The sequence below is a fragment of the Muntiacus reevesi genome, chromosome 7 (assembly GCF_963930625.1).
Source record: "Muntiacus reevesi chromosome 7, mMunRee1.1, whole genome shotgun sequence".
Classification (NCBI taxonomy): Eukaryota; Metazoa; Chordata; class Mammalia; order Artiodactyla; family Cervidae; genus Muntiacus; species Muntiacus reevesi.
In genome coordinates, this window is record NC_089255.1 from 22,463,264 (window position 1) to 22,486,512 (window position 23,249).

The 23,249-nt window shown below is 39.8% G+C and overlaps 1 gene segment (V, D, J or C); it reads right to left on the reverse strand.

Moving 5' to 3' along the window:
- Positions 1-352: 352 nt before the first annotated feature.
- LOC136172530 (T cell receptor alpha variable 22-like) lies at positions 353-23,242 on the reverse strand. The segment is given in 2 exon segments: positions 353-666; positions 23,185-23,242. Coding segments are annotated over 2 exon segments (372 nt in total).
- Positions 23,243-23,249: the final 7 nt, after the last annotated feature.

Genomic DNA, 23,249 nt, shown 5'->3' on the forward strand with positions numbered 1-23,249 from the left:
TTCCTCCTCCAGAGAATTTACCCCACCCAGGGATCGAACCTATGTCTCCTGCGTCTCCTGCATTGGTAAGCAGATTCTTTACCACTGAGCCACCTGGGAAGCTGTGGTTAAACATTTATTTTAATTCTGTCCTCGTATCAACTCTCTGCTAGTTCCCAGTTCGAAGTTTCTAGTGCAGAAGGAGACACAGACTGAGTAGTGGAGATAGAGACCAAAGTCCGTAACCTGTAGGGCCAAACAGTGTCTGTGGTTAAAACTGTCCTGATGTAGGTGAGTAACATGAAGCACTGCAAATGCCCTGTGGGGCCCACAGTGTGACTGAGGCTGGAGGAGGGGCTGAGCCCGGGAGGGTTCATGTAGAGGCTGCAGGTGCCTGGGGAGCACCGTGCTTCACAGCACAGAAGTAAGTGCCCGAGTCTGTGGTCTGCGAAGAGGAAATGTGCAGTGAGCTGCGGCGTTCTGCAGAGACTGTCGTGGCATTTAATCTTCCATCCTGCTTTGTCCCTGAAGGAATGTAAAACAGGTGGATGAGGCGGCCCCCGGGGTTCTGAAGATACCACTGCACACTGTTTGGGAAGGTGGAGAAATTACACCTCAGAGTAGAGCTGGCTCCCTCCTGGAGACGCAGGGCTGGGGGACTCTGCACCACATCCATCCCTTGCACACCTGATGTAAAGGAGGGAAAGTCACAGGTGAGGATTACAGAGCGCCTGCAAAACCCGTAAAGTACACCCCCAACCCCATAAATGATAAGGATAGAAAGTCTGCAGGACTTGTCAACTCCTCTTCCTCCTTCAACAAAAGAGAAGCTGCTCATTCCTTCAGATTCCCCTGTGGGGCAGCCCCAACTCACAGCAAACCTGGGCAAACAAAAGCCCCAGTACAGTGTCCACTAGCCTTTTCATGACGCTTTGCCTTGTTGCTGGAAAACATTCACAAGATACATAGCAAACCCTGGGTGGTGAGTGTCATGACTTGTCTGGATGTTTCAGCTCCTGCAACCAATCAGCTCAGCCAACAAACCCTGCTCAGCTGACACTCTGTGACAGGAAGCCCCATCCTCTGATCTCAACTGAACTAAAAACAGGTTAAAGAGGGGTGAGAGTGGAGGGAAAAGGTGACATTCAATGTTTTATACATAATTTTGAACTTGTGAATTGAAAGTTCCTATTTTCTCCTGATATATATTAATAAATAAATCTTAGGCAATAAAAATGGAAAAAAAATCAGAAAAAGCTGGTATCTATACTTCAAAATTTTCCATCTTACCTTTTGTTTATGACTCCCTGTTTGATCCAGGGGACTTTCCTGAGAGCTATGGATAAAGAAAATGACATAGATAAAGATAATAACAATCAATGTAAATATAGATATTCTGCATTATGGTCATAAATGTCTAGTGCTTGAATCAGGGAATAAGACAGAGCTATTAATTGAAAGGAATATTCATCAAAAAGCATACTTCTTATATGCCGATAATGGTTTAGCTTTTCTTCACACAAAATTATTCTCCTCTATTATTACTAACTTCCATTTGAAAGAGTTTTCCAGGTGATGGAGCAGTAAAGAATATACTTGCCAATGCAGGGGACGAAAGAGATGGGGGTTCGATCTCTGGGTCAGGAAGGTCCCCTGGAGAAGGAAATGGCAACCAAGCAGCTCCAGTATTCTTGCTTGGAAAATCCCATGGCCAGGGGAGCCTGGTGGGCTATAGTCCATGGGATCGCAAAGAGTAAGACCCGACTGAGCAACTGAGCACATGAAAACTCAGAGTGAGTTTCGGAGGTAGGAGGTAGATGGGGCCCTGGGCTAGACAGCTGGTATTTGTCAAGCAGAGTAAAATTCAAGCTTTGTTTTCCCTACACACTCCAAATACTGAAGGAAGAACCAATTCTACCTTGTTGGAACTGTTCCTTTGACTTGCTTTTCACTGCTTTTGTTATTATAATCATACATAATGGGCTGCCTCAGAGAATCACCCCCTCTGCCTGACTGCTAAAGGGTTTTTGTTCATGACCTGTCCACCTGTGGATGGTGGGAAAGAAGAAATTAATACATCCCCTGCCTGAGACTTGCCATTCTAGCAGATGTTTACAAGATTAATTTTGCCTTTTCAGTTTGTTTCCTCACTTTCCCCCACCCTGTTCTGTGAAAGAACCTGCCATCCAGACCCAGACAAGATGATCATTTTGAGACATTAGTCTGCCATCTTCTTGGTCAGCCAGCTTTCCGAATAAAGACTTTGGCTCAACACCTCCTCTCAGATTCATTAACCTGTCATGCTAATTAGCCTCAGTAACCAAGACAATTAACAGCAGAAGCTGAGCTCTGCTAGAGTAAAAAAGTGACGACTTCTGAGGTCAAGAGGTCAAGGAAAACTGTGCAGGCACAGAAAGACTCCTCGGAGCTCAAAAAGGAGGTGGCACCGCCTCATAACAGATGATGCCAAGCATCCCACAAAGCTCTGTGCTGGAATCCATCTTGGCAAAAATGCACATGCATCTTTTAGGAATGTCCTAAAACAGGTCTGATGTGGGAAAAGGAGAGAGATATCTGGTCAAAGATAAACACAGACTCAGAAGAATTGCCCCATATAGATGACTTAACCACCTCTTCACTGCACTCCTCATCTTCCTGCTCATGAGGGAGGATGCCCTTGTGTCTCCTGCATTGGCAGGCAGATTCTTTACCACTGCACCACGTGGGAAGTCTATTTTTGGGGACTGATGAATAAAGGAGAATTTTTTTTGCTTCGCACTACAATTGCACTGATCTCACACACTAGTAAAGTAATGCCCCAAATTCTCCAAGCCAGGCTTCAAAAATACGTGAACCGTGAACTTCCAGATGTTCAATCTGGTTTTAGAAAAGGCAGAGGAACCAGAGATCAAATTGCCAACTTCCTCTGGATCATTGAAAAAACAAGAGAGTTCCAGAAAAACATCTATTTCTGCCTTATTGATTATGCCAAAGCCTTTGACTGTGTGGATCACAATAAACTGTGGAAAATTCTGAAAGAGATGAGCATACCAGACCACCTGACCTGTCTCTTGAGAAACCTGTATGCAGGTCAGGAAGCAACAGTTAGAACTGGACACAGAACAGCAGACTGCTTCCAAAAAGGAAGAGTACATCAAGGCTGTATATTGTCACCCTGCTTATTTAACATATATGCAGAGTACATCATGAGAAACGCTGGGCTGGAAGAAGCAAAAGCTGGAATCAAAATTGCCAGGAGAAATATAAATAACCTCAGATATGCAGGTGGTACCACCCTTATGGCAGAAAGTGAAGAAAAACTAAAGAGTCTCTTGATGAAAGTGAAAGAGGAGAGTGAAAAAGTTGGCTTAAAGCTCAATATTCAGAAAACTAAGATCATGGCATCCGGTCCCATCACTTCATGGCAAATAGATGGGGAAACAGTGGAAACAGTGGCTGACTTTATTTTTCTGGGCTCCAAAATCACTGCAGATGGTGACTGCAGCCATGAAATTAAAAGATGCTTACTCCTTGGAAGGAAAGTTATGACCAACCTAGATAGCATATTAAAAAGCAGAGACATTACTTTGTCAACAAAGGTCTGTCTAGTCAAGGCTATGGTTTTTCCAGTGGTCATGTATGGATGTGAGAGTTGGACTGTCAAGAAAGCTGAGCGTTGAAGAACTGATGCTTTTGAACTGTGCTGTGGAGAAGACTCTTGAGAGTCCCTTGGACTGCAAGGAGATCCAACCAGTCCATCCTAAAGGAGATCAGTCCTGGGTGTTCACTGGAAGGACTGATGTTGAAGCTGAAATTCTAATACTTTGGCCACCTGATGCAAAGAGCTGATTCATGGAAAAGACTCTGATGCTGGGAATGATTGAGGGCAGGAGGAGAGGGGAAGACAGAGGATGAGATGGTTGGATGGCATCATCAACTCGATGGACACGGGTTTGGGTGGACTCCGGGAATTGGTGATGGACAAGGGAGGCCTGGCGTGCTGTGGTTCATTGGGTTGCAAAGAGTTGGACATAACTGATCAACTGAACTGAAACTGAAATATTGTCTTTGGAAAGGTCACCCATATACATCTTTAAGTGCCAGCAGTAATTAGCTGCATCAGTCCCAAGTGCTTCAGTCAAAGAGTTGAAATCCTTTAAGGAAAGAAGCTTCTTAGGATAGTAGCAAAATAGTCTGGAGATAATGCAGTTAGAAATAAGCCATTGTCCAGGGATTTTTGTTTACTTGAGAGATGAGATTAATATTGTAAAGAAATTGTCTGACTTGTGTTATATCAACTCACATGGCCAACCTCAAGCTATTATATCTCAGCCCATCACTATTCCAAATGACACAGGAGTAAGTAGCTTTCTCCAGTTTGTTGAAAATTCTATGGCCTCATTTTCCCTGGAATTCTGATTCTAGAGGACAAAAATTCCAAATTTCAGAAAACAGGAGTCTTTCCTTTGCAAAATGATAAAGAATAAAGAATAGAAAAGACAAGAAAAAATGAAAAAAAGAAGAATCTAAGATGCCCAAGGGAACCAAACACTTCCAGGATTCTGTATTGTCTGTGCTGCTTGCCTTCACAGAACATGCCAACTTCCTAATATAACAAAGACTGAGCTACAGTGTCCAGGAGGTTTGTGTTCAGCTCCTCCTGCAGCCCCAGGCACTGTGTCACTCAGAGCACAGAAGGACTTGGCCGAGTCTTTCCAATGAGCTGGTATTTTCCTCAGGTGGAAGGACTTCTCACTCTTCCTAAATTCAGCCTCAAAACCTCTGATGCCTGAAACAAGATTGTCTCCAGACACGTACTTCAGGAGAAGCTGGGGTCCTCAGTTCCGGTACTGCACGAACCAGAAGAGGTATGGTGAAACAGAAGATGAGTAGTTGCACTTCAGCTCCAGACGGGCTCCTTCAGAGACAGTGATGTGGTCATCAGGCTGGGTCACGACTGGGCTCCAGCTCCTGCTGAGACATCAATGCTGAATCAGTGAACTCAGCTAAAGCAAAAGTCTCTATTCAACATGGAGCAATATTCCGTGTGTGGACAAAGGGGTAAAATGGAGTAATACTCACTCAGAAACAGGAGCATCTCAAGCATCAAGGTGAACACCAAGGTCATAGTGGAGCAGTGAAGAGGCAGTGAGCTCCTTTCTAACGGGTTCCCCACAAATAAGTCTGAAGACTGACTGGCTTGAACCCAGGTTTCTCTGAAGTTAAGAATGACAAAGAATTTATACTTCTGATGGAAATTGTAGGGAGGTTGTTAGGAAGAGAAGCTGTCTTAACAAAATGCCTATCTCTGGTGTCTGAGATGTTTTACATCTCACTGTGTAAAAAATGGTCAGAATATCTCTTTAAACCCTAGGGTTCTTCTGATCTTTTACAGAAAACCAATTTCCAATTTAGGCAGCAGTGCCCTCCAGAGGCCAAATAGAGAACTACGGAGAAGTTCACTGTTTTCATTAACATGCCCCACCTTTCTACTGACCTGTGGTTGAATTTCAAAGCAATATGATTATGTACAGAAAAGGATTTATATGTTGTCAGCCTTGAACTGTATTAAATTTGACTTTTTAAAAAAATACAGAATTGTGAGTTAAAAATTCCCTGTGTTACTATATAGCACAAGGAACTATATTCAATATCCAAGGGTTATATATATATCCATAATGGAAAAGAAAATAAAAAAGAAAGTCTATATATATATAACTGAATCACTTTGCTCTACAGAAGAAATTAGCATAACATTGTCAATCAGCTATCCTTCAACTTTTAAGTGGATACAAAATAATTTTTAGAATGAAACATAAAATCACAATGTTACAATTATTTTAGTTCCCAGATTTAACTATGAGCCAGAAAGAAATAATCCAATATATTTCAACTGCAGAAAGAGAAGAGCCATTAACCGAGAAGTCTTCACTAATAAAGGTGAAATTGAGATAGTCTCAGATGAAGGAAAACTAAGAAAAGTGGTCACCAGAAGACCTATCCTAAAATAATGTCTAAAGGAAGCTCTATAAACAGAAATAAAATTACAAAGGAATGAGTCTTGAATCAACAAGAAGGAATAAAGAATACAATAAGCAAAAATATGGATAAATACAATAGACATTTCCTCTTGAGTTTTCTCAATTATATTTGGTGGAAATATATTATAGCATATTATATGTAATATATATAGCAATATATATATATTATATATATAATATATAGCATAACATATATTACATATGTTATATATACATATAGCATATATGTTATATATGTTATATAGCATAATATATATGTTATATATATAGCATAATATATATAGCATATTATTATTATATATTATATATTAATATATAATAATATAATATAATTATATATCTGGAAAAATTATAACACTGTCTAATGAGGCTCTAAACACATACGGAGGAAATACTAAAGAAAATTATTTTATGAATAGGGGAGAGTAAATAGGTGTAAAGGGAGGCAATATTTATACACTTCATTCAAATAGGTAAAATAATATTACCAATAGACTGTGTTATGTAAATGCAATAACCAGAGCAGCCGTATAAAAACAGCTATACAATAAGACACATCTAAATGCTATAGGCAGCCATGAAATTAAAAGACGCTTACTCCTTGGAAGGAAAGTTATGACCAACCTAGACAGCATATTAAAAAGCAGAGACATTACTTTGCCGACAAAGGTCCGTCTAGTTAAGGCTATGGTTTTTCCAGTGGTCAGGTATGGATGTGAGAGTTAGACTGTGAAGACAGCTGAGTGCCGAAGAATTGATGCTTTTGAGCTGTGGTGTTGGAGAAGACTCTTGAGAGTCCCTTGGACTGCAAGGAGATCCAACCAGTCCATCCTAAAGAAGATCAGCCCTGGGTATTTATTGGAAGGACTGATGCTGAAGCTGAAACTTCAGTCCTTTGGCCACCTGATGCGAAAAGTTGACTCACTGGAAAAGACCCTGATGCTGGGAGGGACTGGGGGTAGGAGGGGAAGGGGATGACAGAGGATGAGATGGCATCACCAACTCGATGGACATGAGTTTGAGTAAACTCCAGGAGTTGGTGATGGACAGGGAGACCTGGCGTGCTGTGATTCATGGGGTCGCAAAGAGTCGGACATGACTGAGCAATTGAACTGAACTGACTGAAATGCTATAGGAGCTTCCCTTGTGACTCAGACCATAAACGAATCTTCCTACAATGTGGGTGACCCAGGTTCAGTCCCTGGGTTGACAAGATGCCCTGGAGAAGAGAATGGCTATACACTCCCATATTCTTGTTTAGAGAATTCCATGGTAGGGTACAGTTCCTGAGGTCACAAAGAGTCAGACACAACTGAGCAACTCACACACACACACACACAAAACACTGCAGGTAGATTGAAGTGTAATCCTAGAAAATGTTGAATAACTCACAGGAGGTTAGAAGGAAAAACATAGGGGACAAAAAAAAAAAAGTGCAAACAAAAAATCAAATAAAATGGAAGGCTAAGCCCTAACATATCAAGACATTAAAAACAAGTGATCTACACACAGAAACTAAGACGCAGAAGTTGACCTGAACACACCAGTGACAAAACAGCTCAGAAAAAAAGTGAGTTAAGAAACACGACCCAACTGTAACTGTCTGAGAGAAATTCATTTCAAATAAGACATAGTCATCTTGAAAGTAACAGGATGGGAAAAGATGTATTATGCAAACATTAATCAAAGGAAAGTATAATGGCTATATTAATATCAGATAAAGTAGACAGACTCCTGAACAAAGAAAATTACCAGAGACAGATAAATATTATCTACTGAAAAAAAGGATAATTTACTGAGAAGACATAGTAATCCTAAATGTATACATACCAACTAACAGAGCTGAAAAATAAATGGAACAAAAATTATAACTAAAAAGAAAAGAAACAAATCTAGAAATATAGTTAAATACTTCAATATTCCTCTCTCAACAACTGGTAGAATAACTTGTCAGAAAATCAGTAGATATATAGAAGAATTCAATAACACCACTAACCAGTAGGATTTAATTGTCATTTATACAATACTTCACACAACCAGAGCAGAATATACTTCTTGTCAAGTGTCCGTGGAATATATACCAGGTAAGTCCAAATCTTGGGACCAAAAAAACTCAACAAATCTAATGTAAAAGAACTGAAATATAAAGAGTATGTTCTCCAACCACAATGAAATAATAGTATAAATAAATAACAGAAAGATACAGGAAAATTCCCAAACATTTGGCAACCAAACAACACACTTCTGAATCATCTACGGATCATAGAGAATGTCTCAAGGGAAATGATTGAATTTCCCATGAGTTGAATAAAAATGAAAATACAACATACCAAAATTGGGGGGACATAGCCAAAGAAGTATTGAGAGTGAAATTTTAGCACCACATGCAAATATTAAAAAATAATAAAATCTCAGATAGATTATCTAAGCTTCTACCTGAGGAACCTGAACAAGGAAAAGATAAATTAATCAAACAAGCATAAAAAATTAATAAAGATAAAAGGAGAAGTCAATGAAATTTTAAAAAGATAAACAATAGAGAAATTCAATGAAACAAAGAGTTGATTCTTTAAGAGAATCAGGAAAACTGACAAAGTTCTAGCAAAACAGACGGGTGGAGGGGGGTGGAAAGAACAGGGGCAATGTCAGCAGGCTAATTAGCAGTATGGCATCTGAGGTGATTGGCTAAGGATGAACATTTGCCTTTCTCCAGTTGGCTCTGGGCTTCCCTCATAGCTCAGTTGGTAAAGAATCCACCTCCAATGCAGATGGAGCCCCATCTGCAGTCTGAGTCCTGGGAACAGGCTCCCTCTGCGCACTGTAGCTCACAGCACAGAGGTCGGTGGTCGAGTCACTGTGCTAAGAAGTCGCCATGTGTGAAGTACTGTGTCCTGATGGTTTATCCAACGAGACTGTAATTCTTCCACTTGTTTGCTCTTTCTGATTCGCCTGAATTGACAATAGGGATGTGAGCCCTTTCCCCGGATCCTGCCTAAACCACTGCAGGAAGTACAGAGCGCTGTCAGGGTAACTGCAGTTAATCCACGCTGTCTCCCTCCCTCACGCTCAGAGCTTCAGGACTCTGACTCACATCCTGCTTACTGCTCACCCCTGTTCAGAAAGAGAAAACAGAGACAGGCTGGTCAGCGGCTGATTATTATTATTATTCTTTGATAACTAACCGAAGTTTACGTTTTCGCTCTCCACGGGAACTCCCAGAAACCATGCAGGTACAACTCCCTGACTTTCTGTCTTCCCTGGGGAGGAATATCCGGGAGTTGTCCATTCTTTGCCCATTTCCAAATCCCTCTAACTCAAAGTTTAGTTGTAACTAAAGGATAAGCAGGCTCAGGAATTTGTCCATTCCTTCTGTCATTTAGACTCACTGGAGAACTGAATTCTTGTGTCTGTAAAATATTCAAGGACTCGAAGGATAAAACACCTGCTTTGCTGCCTCTTGTGTTCAAAACTTTCTACGGGAAAAACAGAGTCAGCCCAGCCAATCAGAGCAAGTCACACAGGCACGGAGGAGGACACGCTAGAAGCCCATCTGCCAGGAGTGCCAGGTTGCCATGGAAACACCATCATCTCAGGACTAAGCCCAGCGTTGCCAGAGAAATGCTTATCTCTTTCCCTCCTCCTAGGGAAAACAATTTTTACCACATCAGATTTGCAGAATGTGGCTAAATATGCACCTAGGGGCTTCTCTGATGGCTCAAACAGTAAAGAATCTGCCTGCAATTCAGGAGACCCAAGTTCGATCCCTGGATGGGGAAGACCCCTGGAGATATGAGTGACAACCCACTCCAGTATCCTTGCCTGGAAAATTCCATGGACAGAGGAGCCTGGTGGGCTACCGTCCATGGGGTGGCAAAGACTCAGACAATACTGAGTAACTCATACACACAGGTACCTACAGAGAAATGTAAGCATAAATGCTTATGTTAGAAAAGAAGAAATCAAAAGTTTTACTGCACAGCCACAGCTGAACCTCTTCACATTCCTGGAACTACTCCCTCCTCTTGCCACTTCAGTTCTTAAGAATTGTTTTCTTTAATTCACACTTCCTTGAAAATCCCTTTCTATCATTTCTCAGCCATCAGGTTGCAAAAAGAGTTAAGAATCATAATATTCACATTCAATGTGTGTGATATATCAGGAAATGGGCACTTTCACATCCTATAACTGAAGTATAAGCTAAATAAGATTCATAGGTGCTATTTTCATATCATTGGCCAGATATTCCACTTGTCTGAGAATTTTTTAAGAAATATCCTTATAAATGCATTATAAAATTGCATATTGTATGCAGCAAGGATATTTAAATATCCTTCAATACAAATACTCAATATGTTATGATAGATCAGTATTATAATATACTAAACAGTTGTCAAAAGAGTAAGTAGACTTATTTCTGACTTGCAAAGATTTTTTGGACTTATTCAAACTGGCTATTTACATTTTAGATTAATTCTTGTTGAAGTATATCTGATTTACAATGTTATGTTACTTTCTGCTGTATAGCAGAAAAAATTTTGAACTGGAGTTTTTATTTTTTAATTCTCGTTTTATGTTGCCTGCAGCATTGATCTCAGAAATACCTTCATTTTTAAACATGTTTAAGGCTCAGTTTCCTTACCTGAGGATAGATTAATATTACTCTGTGGGTTTTAGATTACAGAAGGAGTATCTAAAGTGCTGAGCAATGGACCTGGCATATGGTAGTGGTTCAATAAATGATAATAAAGACTCTGGTGTTGAAGATGAGAATGACAAAAAGACAGCAGGTAGAAACAAGAATCTCATGATAATTCTCAGATTTATTCCACTGAAGACATTGGGCAGACTATAAAGCTAAAAACCCAAAAGATCAAAACTGAACAAAACCAGGAGGTGTGGATAATAATACCTGTGTCTCTCTCCTTGAATCAGGATGCTTCCACTTCTTCCCTTCTTTGTAAACCCTCCGACCTCTTCTTCTACCCACAAAGGAGGAGTGAGGAGGGCTGATTCTGTCATTCAGAGTCCATTTATGAGTAGGAGATTGAAAAAAAAGTGAAATGCTAGTCGCTCATTCATGTCCAACTCTTTGTGATCCCATGGACGGTATCCTGCCAGGTTCGTCTGTCCATGGAATTCTCCAAGAAAGCATACTAGAGTGAGTAGCCAATCCCTTCTCCAGGGGATCTTCTTGGCCCAGGGGTTGAATCCGTGTCTCTTGCACTGCAGGCGGATTCTTTACCATCTGAGCCCCCAGAGAAGCCCAGGAGATTAGTTCTCAGTCTAACTTAAACACAGGACTCCAGAGTCCACTTATTCTGCTTATAGCTCCTGCATTTTGAAGTCTTTGCCTACCTGTGATAAATGCATCTCTATAGAGGGCTAATTTAGTGCCCTGGGATGGACTGTCTCTTCTTTCTATTTCAGCCCAGATGCCTGAAAAGTAAATCAACTCTTGGTCAATTTGAGGTGTGTCCTATCTTTCCACCTCATCCTTGTAGGAATTCTGAGCTTGCTATTCTGGATCAGAAGGAAGTAGGAAACTCTACTTAGGCGTGAACCTCAAACCCACCTTTCCTAGAGGTAATCAGAGGACCAGTGATATTAGGGCCTGGAGGTAATTAGGTCCAGGGATCAGCCAAAAGTCCATCTTCAATTTCTGTGTCTTAAGCTAATATATACAGCATCTTTAGGAATCTCCCCTGTAGTGAGCAGGGCAGGATTTGGCCCTTCTTACGTCCCTGAAAATATCTCCATAGGGTATTAAATTCCTACTTCAAATGGAAATATTTTAGTTGAATAATAATGAATATATGACATATGAAAACATGCAAGATGCAGCAAATGCAGTACAGAAAGTCCCTGACTTATGGTTTGCCAACTTTACAATGGTATAAAAATAATATGGATTCAGTGCAGTAGAAACTGCACTTCTAATTTTGAATTTTGATCTTTTCATGGGCTAGTGTGATGCTGTCTTTTAATGCTGAACATCAGCAGCAAGTTGCAGCTCCCAGTCACTTACTCGATTGAAAAGGTAAACAACCAACACACAACCATTCTGAACCTAGACAACCACTCAGTTTTTCATTTTCAGTACAGTGCCAAATAAATTATATGTGGTAGTCAGCATCAAATTATAAGATAGGCTTTGTATTAGATAATTTTGCCCAACTGTTGGCTAATATAAGTGTTCTGAACATGTTTAATGCAGGCTAGGATGAGCTATGATGTTCAGAGTTCAGGTATTTTAAATGAACTTTTGACTAAAGATATTATCAGCTTATGATAAGTTTCTTGGCACGTAACACCATTGTAAGTCAAGGAATAGTTGTAATTAGAGACAAATTTATGAATTTAAATTATATTTGTCAGGAAAAAAGAAATGTTGAGAGTTAATAGGCAAAGTTGCAACTCAAAGAACTAGAAAAAGTAGCAAGTTAAAATAAAAGAAAGTAAAGGTAGCAAATAATAAAACATGGGCAGAAAAAAACACAATTTGTCAACCATCATAAGAGAAAAATTAATGTATAAAGAAACTTTTATCTGTTAAACTAACTGAATCCATAATTTCAAGATTATTAAGTTTCCCCCATAAGGCTATGCTTACATGGCCTCACTACAGTGAACTTTCTGAAAATTGTTTCTAAATCATTAAAAACCCTACACAAATTCTTCTACAGGTAGAAAAGAAGCCAAAAATTGCAAGTTACCTAATGAACCATTACAATCTTGATACCAAAATCTGACATTAACCTGGAAAAGAAAAAGTTGAATACTATATCATTCAGGAAAATGGGGGAAAGTGCTCAATAAAATAATAGCAAATCAATGTTTCATTATGTAAAAAGGACAAAACAACATTCCTAAGGGCACTTAACTCTAGAAATGAAAGTTGGTTTCACATTTAAAAATCAATTTAAATAAATAAAGAATATTGATCAAAATCACTATAATTATAGACACAGTGAAATATTGAATGCTTTACCTCTGAGTTTGGGAATAAGAAGAATTCTATTCAATATTTTATAGGTGATCTTAGCCAGTTAAGTAGGACTTGCTACATCATTTGTGGGGTGCAGTTAAAATGAAAATGCAGAATGACAAGTGGGCTGGGGAGTCATCTCATAGGACCACTGCCCAGACCCCAGACCTACTGAAGAGCTTTCCGTCGGTGAACACACAGAGGTGCTAGGCGAGTGGTCCCTGGAGAGGACGTGGAAGCTCGACAGTTCCTCTCCCAAACCTGACCCTACATGTCTCTTCCATCTGGATATTCATCTGCATCCTTTATCATAGCCTTTTATAATAAACAGGTAAAAATAAGTGAAATATTTCTCCTAGTTCTGTGAGTCACTCTAGAGTATTAATTGAGCCCAGGATTTTATTTTGTTTTATCTTGTTTTGGGAATCTTCTATCTACAGTCTTCTGTTCAGACGCACAGTTGATCACTTGGACTTGTGACTGGCATGCCTTTTTCAGGTAGAAAGTGTCAAAACTGACTAGAATGATAGGATACTCAGGTGGGATTGTAGAGAATTGCTTGCTGCTGCTGCTGCTAAGTCGCTTCAGTTGTGTCCGACTCTGTGCGACCCCATGGACGGCAGCCCACCAGGCTCCCCCGTCCCTGAGATTCTCCAGGCAAGAAGACTGGAGTGGGTTGCCATTTCCTTCTCCAATGAGTGAAAGTGAAAAGTGAAAGTGAAGTTGATCAGGCATCTCTGACTCCTAGCGACCCCATGGACTGCAGCCTACCAGGCTCCTCTGTCCATGGGACTTTCCAGGCAAGAGTACTGGAGTGAGGTGCCATTGCCTTCTCCAAGAGAATTGCTTAGTATGGGAAAAAAAACACATTTGTTGACCAGAAATGTTTTGTGCAAGTAGTAAAGGAGACTCATAGGTAAGAAGGACATAATAGGGCAGAACTAGGTTTTTCCCTACACAAAAAGGAAAAAAATCTGATTTTTTCCCCTCACACACAGCTTTTTTCACAATAGCACAAAACTGCAATCAATCCAAACAACCCAAATATCTACTTCTTGGAGGATGGATAATTAAATTGTTAGATATTCATATAGAGGAACTCTATGCATCAATTAAAAAAAGAACAAGACATACACAGTGACATCAGTGAATTGCAAAGATATTATTCTGAGTGAAGAAAGCCAGAGATAATATACACTATGCATGTAGATATTAACAAGTGTAAAACTTCATTGAGTTCTAAGCTTCCGTTTTGTACACTTTATTATATGTGTTGTACTTCAATTACAGAGAGAGAGAGAGAAAAGAAAGCCAAGAAGCATTTTGAATATGGAGACAAATGTCAGTGTCATCACCTGAGAATAAAAAGTGGTTCCTCTGGGGAGGCAAAAACAGACTATGTGGAAGAGTGAGAAGAAAAAGAGAGTGCTATTTGATTTTGTAAATAAATGAGAGTATTATCTTGATTTAAAAAAGGAAATTTTATTTTTAATAAGGTGAGAAAGTGAGAATCTCAGATGAGATGGGGTTGAGAAATAATCATTGGCTTTATCACCACCAAAGCCACTGGTTTAAGTGAGAGCTTCTCACGGAGTAATGCTCACAGAAGTCAGGTTTACGGAGGGGACAGTAAGTCTAGACAGTCAACTAATTTGATTATTAAGGAGAAGAGAAATGTAGTAATAGGGCTGGTGGAGATATGACCTTCGAGAGTATATTAAAATGGGAAAGATTCTCTTTATAAGAGAATGCCAAAAAATTTATTTCAGGGAAGAAGGTACATTCCTGTGGCGTCTTTTCCAGGGGCCCAAGACTGGAAACCAAGACTCCATACCACCACTATCCCTTTCGAGTCTACACGGGCAAAGCTCTGGGTTGTTTAAAAGACCAGCCTGATCCATGGACACACGGGTGCCTGTCTAGGATCCTGGACAGAATGCCCAGTAATCTCTGCTGTCTGGCTGCGTCACAAGAGTTCGTTCTCCATAGGACCACTTGGGAAGAGGCCCTGGGTGCTCAGGAGGCAGGAAAACAGCAAAGACGCCCTTACTTTAGAGCCGCAGCCTCAGGGTTTGGGTACAGTCTGCGGGTGCCTGGGGAGCACTGTGTCTGCACAGCGCAGAGGTAAGTGGCTGAGTCTTCGGGTTTGGGGGCTTCGATGTGCAGAGAACTTCCCTTCTTTAACAAGGTGGCTCTCAGCCTTTCTTTCTGCTTTTCATCCCCAGCTGAGTAGAGAAGGAAGGAGTTCAGGGCCCTTCCCGGGGTCTTGTCTATACCACTGTAGCCCTCTGAAGCTGCTGGCGGTGTGGCTGCAGTTGAGGCTGAGCCTGCCCCCCCTCCTGGGTTCTCAGGGTCTGAGGACTCTGCTCCATGCGGTCTTCTCCACGCAGCCCTGTTCAGGAGAACAAAGTCAGAAACAACGCAAAGCTTTCAGTTCAGCAGTGCTTAAAATCCCAACACAAAGCCTGGGATGAGTGGTGTCTAGACTCCTCTCTCTCTCCTCTCTGTCTTTGGAAAAATGTGCCCATATGATCTCACCTCTTAATGGGCAACTTACATCCAACTTGAAGCCACAAGACTATGAATGCACATTCCAGCATGTTCTCCATCCTGCCACCTCACTCTTGATGCAATTTTAATGATTCCAAATCTTCTCCCCTGAGGAGCTGCTCCTGTGTCTTAGTTCTTCTCTAATGCACAAGAGAGCCTTTCTGCTGGGCTCAGCCAATCACGAGCAAATCCTCTAGTAGCTTCATGCTTTTGACTTTTAAGACACTGGGAAAATGAAAGGAATGGAATCACTGCCCCCTGGTGGTCACAAACACACACATCTCACTGGACATCTTTTATGTTGGTGGGCACAGTACACAGGTCTAAAGCAGGAATCAGAAAAGCCTTCTCTGCCTGCGATTTTAATCATGTCTTTGTTCCATGGATGTACTTTAAAGCTAAACTGCTACCAAGGGTTATGGGAGTTGAGCCCAAGCATCAGTGTAATGGGGCTTCTTAGGTGGCACTACTGGTAAAGAGCCCATCTGCCAGCGCAAGAGATGTAAGAGACGTGGGTTCAATCCCTGGGTGGGGAAGATCCCCTGGTGGATGACATGGCCGTCCACTCCAGTATTCTTGCCTGGAGAATCCCATGGACAGAGGAGCTTGGCAGGCTACAGTCCCTGGGGTCGCACAGAGTCAGACACGACTGAAGGGGCTTAGTAGCAGCGGCATTGGTGTAATGGATTGTGTTTCCCTCTACGGCACACAAGAGTCTCAGCGGGTGAGACCTTAAAAAGACCAGAGTGCTGAGAGAAGCAGAGTGCTGACAGAAGCAGAGTGCATCTGTCTGGAAACCTCTTTGACAGAGAATTGGGAAAATAAGTTAAGAAATCCATTTCTTCAAATAATTTTATGTCTGGCTTCAGGAACCAAGCATAACTAAAACTCAGGGTCAAGAACTTGATAGATCTTGGGAGGACAGAACGGGCGATCATGGCAGAGGGAAAGAAGAGCTCTCCAATGTAGACATCAGACAGGTCAGAAAGTCACAGGGCAGAGTGGGTAGCAGAAGATAAGTATAGCAAAACTAGCCTTGCTTAATTTGCTTGGCTCTATGACACCCCACTGGATTTTGTCATTGAACGTGTGTCTCTGTTGTAGAGTTGACCACCATTTATAGGAGCTCTCTTAAGACTTGTCTGAAAGGCACACTCTGCCCCAACCCCATTAGCTTCAAAGCGGATAAAGAGCATCAGCTCTCAGCTGCACTGTTTTGATGTCACTTTATCCTTTACCCACTCAGTGGCGAGAAAGAATAAGCAGCACAGAAGTTCTTACACTAACAGTGTTTGAAGTTTGTTGTTCTTGGAAGTTTTATTTGAAAATTTGGTAATTTCTCAGTGATTTAAAAGTCATTGAACTAACATATCCATTTTAGCATCCTTTGATATAATTCATTTTACCCACACTTAGCAAGCCCTCTTACAATCATAGTTAGAAGGCAGCTTTTCTTTGTTTCTCAGTGTGTATCTCAGAAAGAAGATGGGAAAGATAACTGAAAAATAAATGCAGGAGCTCTTTGTAGAACAGACACTAAATGAATCCGGAAGCTGGATGAGTGATGTGTAAGGAAGCTCAAGAGATGATTTACAGTTGTGAACTTTATGAAAATTGCATGTCATTTTAAAAATATTTTTAATTTTAAATCACTATAGAGTCATGAAATTTCCGAAAATGTACAAGGAGGCTCTGTGTACTCTTTACCCGGTCTCCTCCATGGTATCTTAAACCAGGAAATTAACATTAGTAAAATCCACAGGTTTCAGTTTTTAGATTTCCTCAGTTTTGCATGCAGATATGTGTGTGTGTGTGTATATGTGTAGCTTTTCAATTTTACACATGTACAGATTCATGTATGCATGTATATCACATGTATAGGTTCATCACCACAATCAAGATGCACAACTGTTTCATCATAATAAGGTTTCCCTAGGCCATGCACACCTTTGTAGCCACACTGACCCCCTTCCCTAATCATTAACCCCAGACAATCACTCATTTGTTCTTCATCCATACAATTTTGTTGTTTAGGAATGTCATAGAGGGGCTTCCCTGGTGGCTCAATGGTAAAAGAATCTGCCTGCAGGAAATGCAGGTTTAATCCTTGGGTCAGGAAGAGCCTCTAGAGAAGGAAATGGCAACCCACTCCAGTATTCTTGTCTGGGAAATCTCATGGAGAGAGGAGCCTGGTGGGAGTCCATAGAATTGCAGAGTCAGGACTGACTTATCGACTAAACAACAACAATGTCCTAGAAATGGAATTATATAGAAGTAGCCAATGAGATTTTTTTCACTTAGCATAAGTAGTAAAATCATGAGATCTATCCAAGCTACTGTATGTATCCAACTTGTTGGTCTTTTTTATTTCTGAAGAGTATTCCATGGTGTAGATGTTCCACAGTTTGCTTAACCAGAAACCCACGGAGGGACACAGTTGTTTCCATATTTCAGCTGCTGTGAATAAAGCTGTTATGAATATTCAGGTATGAGTTTTTATGTGAATAAAATCTTTTATTTATTTAGAATAAGTGTCCAAATGTGTGACTGCATGTTTAGTTTTATGAGAAACTGCCAAGATATTTTCCAGAATGCCCGTATCATTTTAGATCTTCATCAGCAATTTGTGAGTGATTAAGTTTTTCCCACATGTTTGCCAGAATTTAGTGTTATCACTATTCTTTATTTTAGCCCCACTGAGTTTGTGTAGTGATATTTCATTTTGGTTTTAATTTGCATTTCTCTGATGGCTAATATTGTTGAACATCTTTTCAGGTGCTAATTTGCAATTGGTATATCCCCTCTTTGGTGAAATGCCTGTTCGAATCCGTTGCCCATTTTCTTCCCTCATAGCTCAGTTGGTAAAGAATCCACCTGCAATGCAGGAGACCTAGGTTCGATCCCTGGGTTGGGAAGATCCACTGGAGAAGGGAAAGGCTACCCATTCCAGTATTCTGGCCTGGAGAATTCACGGACTGTATATAGTCCAAGGGGTCACATAGAGTCGGACACAACTGAGAAACTTTCACTTTCACCTCCAGTTCTGTAGCTTATCATTTCATATTTTAATAGGGTCTTTTACAGAGGAAAGGTTTTCAATTTTGATTCAGTTTGGTGTGTGCATGTGTGTGTGAGTGTATCATGCTTTCAGTGTCAGATCTAAGATTTACTTAGCTGCAAGCCTGAAGTTTTTCTCTTATTTTTTTTTTTTAGAGTTGATTAGTTTTATGATTTATATTTAAGTCCATGATCCATTTTGAGCTAACTTTTATAATGTATATATATTTTTAATATTTTTGAAAGGGCCGTGCCATCATCTTTGTTTCAGGTTTTACCTATTTGCTGTTATCAAGTAACTAGTTCAAAGCAACATAACCAAAGTGTGGATTGAAGACCTCTCATAGGGGAGTGAAAAAAAATTTGTCCTTTGAGCCTGTGACTTTCCCTTTTTATGCTTAGTGTGATTTCTCTACCCAAAGAGTAAAGTTAAAATTGTAGTAAAAAACCAAGCCCTTCTCAATTCATCGCCTCTGAAATCATCTATCATGTATTACAGGGTAATGCTTTCTAGTATAGATTCAGAAAATGGCTACAGCTGTCTTATGTTTTAAGATAACTGTAATCTCTTCTAACATTCACATTTCTTTAAACTTTAAAGTTCTCTGAGAAAAATGCCTATCAATCTTTAAGTCATCAAACTGAGCTAAAAGTCAGAATCTCCTTCCTTGTCTGTAACTTCTTTCTTATGATTGAGCTTGTGTTTCTTGAAGAAGAGAATATTCTTTACAAATTGTCCCAAGAATGAAAATTCCCTCTTTCTGTTATTACTTTTTGCTAAAATTACAGTCTTCCATTTTTTCTCTGTGTGTGTGTGACTTTTTTCACAGTCAGCATTCCAAGGTCAAACAGCTCATTTCTCCAAGGATGTAGTCATTCTTCTTTCTACTGTCCCAGGGGCAGAGTCTCTTAAATACCAATTTTTTAAATACAAATATGATAATTGAGGATAACAGTTTCTAAAAATTTTCTTAAGGGTTGTGAATCCAGGAGCTTAAAATTGTTATTGATCAAAATAAGTCAGCCCTTGAAAACAGAAACTAGAAAAACAGACAAGGCACTTTTCTTGTCTTAGGCTAGGACTCCCAATGATAGGAGTATTTATCCCTAAACTAGGTCTTTAGATTTGAAAGAAAAAATATACAAAGAAGCAGCACAAGTCATGGCAATGATAAAGATAAATAGAAACAAATAGTTTGACACCATCCAGTTGTACTCATGGGCAAAATCTACTGTATGGAGACTACCTGTTATACAAAGGTCATTTCCTTTGAACCCTAGAAATTAGGATGGAAAGGAAAAGAGAACTAAGGTAACTATGACTTTCTTTCAGTCTGGACCACTGCTCCCTCCTTGCCCACTACCATCCTTAGCTTAATAGGATCCATATCTTTAGCCACAGCAAGTAAATATTTGAGGCTAAAATTTGAAGATTAAAAAGTCTAGAAATGAAAGCAAGAAAGAGATAATACAGGGGAATGTTAACATTGGCTGAAACCTAGAAGAATCACTGATAAGAGGGACTTCCAAGTTTACAAGAGAACAAGTCTATATACCTTACTATAGACTCACTCAGGTGATTAAGATGGCTCTGTCTATGCCAACAGGAGGGAGACCATTTAATTTAATTGCAAGCCTGAAAATAGTACCATATGAAGAAAATCTGTTGAAACAGAAAGGAATTTATGACACATATAAACAGAAGTATTCTTAATGTGATGAGAAATGAACTACAAGAAAAAATAGATCCACAATTACCTAACAGCATCCAAAGGGTAGAAGCTCTATATCTGTTGATTTTATGAATTAATTATTCTTCAGTCAACCAATATTTAATACGGAACCACTATGTGCTATGTATTGTGTAATGTACAATGCATTCACGTTTCCTGACCCTATGGAGCTCACAGTTATAGTCATAACAGAGACAGTACTTTGCCAACAAAGGTCCATATAGTCAAAGCTATGATTTTTTCCAGTAGTCATGTGTGGATGTGAGAGTTGGACCACAAAGAAGGCTGAGTGCCGAAGGATTGATGCTTTTGAAATGTGGTGTTGAAGAAGACTCTTGAGAGTACCTTGGACTACAAGGAGATCAAACCAGTCAATCCTGAAGGAAATCAGTCCTGAATATTCATTGGAAGGATTGATGCTGAAACTGAAGCTCCAATCCTTTGGCCATCTGATGCGAGGAACCGACTCATTGGAAAAGACCCTGATGCTGGGAAAGATTGAAGGAGGAGAAGGGGATGACAGAGGATGATAGTTGGATAACATCACTGACTCAATGGACATGAGTTTGAGCAAGCTCTGAGAGATACCGAAGGACAGGGAAGCCTGGTGTTCTGCAGTCCATTGGGTCACAAAGAGTGGGACATGCCTGAGCTACTGAAAAATACAATACGTAATTATAGATATAGATGTAGATACATAAAAGTATATTAATTGCAACATCCCTTTTGCCTTGGGCTTTGAAGACAGTCTGCTGTACATGAGAACTCAGAGAGACCACAATACATGCTTGAAGACACTTGCAAAACATATATAAAGCCCACTTTTTAACTTTCCTTAGCCTATTCTGCACAATAATGATACATGAGAAAACTGACAATTCACTAAAGAGTTAGAATAAATAGGGACTTCACAGGTGGTGCAATGGCTAAGACGCTGAACTCCCAATGCTAGGGACCTGGGTTTGACCCCAGACAGAGAATTAGATCCCATGTGCTGCAACTAAGAGCTGGCACAGCCAAATCAGTTTAAAAAATATTAAAAACAAAAGAGAAAAAAGGGAAGCTGTGGTGGTGTGTGTTTTTTTCAATCGTTCTCAAGTTAGAGGAGATTCAAAGGATTGACTCAGAGAGTTTAAAATATCCCCCTGGAGTCTGGAGGAATTCGAGGCTCACATTAGGTTGCAATGACAACTTCTCTCACGTTACTGTGGTAAAGAATCTGACTGCCAATGCAGGGGATGCAAGTTCAATCCCTGGGTCGGGAAGATGCCCTGGAGAAGGAAATGGGAACCCACTCCAGTATTCTTGCCTGGGAAATCCCATGAACAGAGGAGACTGCAAAAAAATGGGATTGCAATGAGTCAATTCTATGATACATTTTTCTTCTTTCACATGTTTGATTTATTCATTAAAACTGCTTACATCTATTTTCTTCATTAAAAGTTGGTCTCTAGGTGACTTTACTTCCTTCTTTCCAATATGTTTTATAAAATTCAACTCTTTTAACTAATTACTTGATGACTTGGCTATGTAAGTCTATTGTCTCTCTCATCTCTGTCCTTTACACACTTGCGTGTCATGCACACACACACTTATACTTTCTTTTCTGGAAAGTTGGTCATTATTGGGATCATTATTATTTGTACAATAGGGATAGAACATCCTTACACAAGGAAGAGTAGTATCTTCCTTTTTGGAATTCCAGATGAAAGCAAACTCACTAGGTTAATTCCCACCTAATGTCACCAAGAATAGTGCAGAGACTTAACTCTTTTAGATGTTATATGACAGCTACTCTGCACATACGTGGTGTGGAATCATCCAAAATTGAAGCCATCTGGAGTTAAATGGGACTAAAGTATAAAGCAAAGCCTTCGTATAAAAGAATTTTGTGAAACAAGGAAAATATGACTGTTTAGTAATTGCAGAGTAAAAATGCTCTATACTCCAGGGTCACAGAAATGAGCAGGGAGCCACATCAGAAAGATTTAATGGTAAACTCCTATTAAACTCCTAGGAGTCATCAAAAAAATCACTAAATACCTTTGTGTTTATTCCAGTATTGTTTACTACAGTCAGTAAAACAATCTAAAAAGCTAGTAAAATTGAATTACTCCAAAAGTATGATAAAATCACACATTGGAATATCATCATTAGAATGTGGGATGTTGACCTGTAAATATTGTTGTGAAATAATTATTTCACAATATACTGTCAGGTAAAAACTCAGAATAGAAATATCCTATAAGGTATGAATCTCTAATATAGTTTTTTTGACTGGTAAAATAGGTGAGTTATTTTGTTTTTATCATTCCTTCTTTGCATATTCTATTTTCTACCTTAAACATACATAACTCTGTAATCTCATGTAGAGAATGTGATCAGGTGATGAGGTTAGTTCTGAGCAAACTGCAGGGTTTCGTTTCCCCTTGGGGTGAAGATTTGTGGTAACAGTTACTCTATGCACCTCATTCCAAGTCATTCACGGCACAGGTGAGGCAGGGCACAGGGAGGGTCCAAGAAGTGTCCTTTCAGAGATATTTCAGATCCACAATGATGGCCAGACTTAGCAATGTATAAATATTTGTGCAGTGAACCTACAACTCTGACAACTCAGATGCAGATTTACTCAAATACTACTGAATATTTTTAAAGCCAAATTTCATGCTTCAATAAAATCACCATTTAAGTTTTTTTTTTTAATTTGGCAAACGATCTTCTGCAAGATAAAGAATTGAAGATAAAGGTATTTTTGATGAATGACACTTTGAGATATGCTCTCTGAGCCAAAGAGATAGCATTTTACTTACAGTGAGGTTTTCACTTCTATCCCATCTACCTGTTCTTGTCCTTACTGAGAATCTCACGAAGGTGTTCATAGCTGGGGGACTCCGCATGTTGACG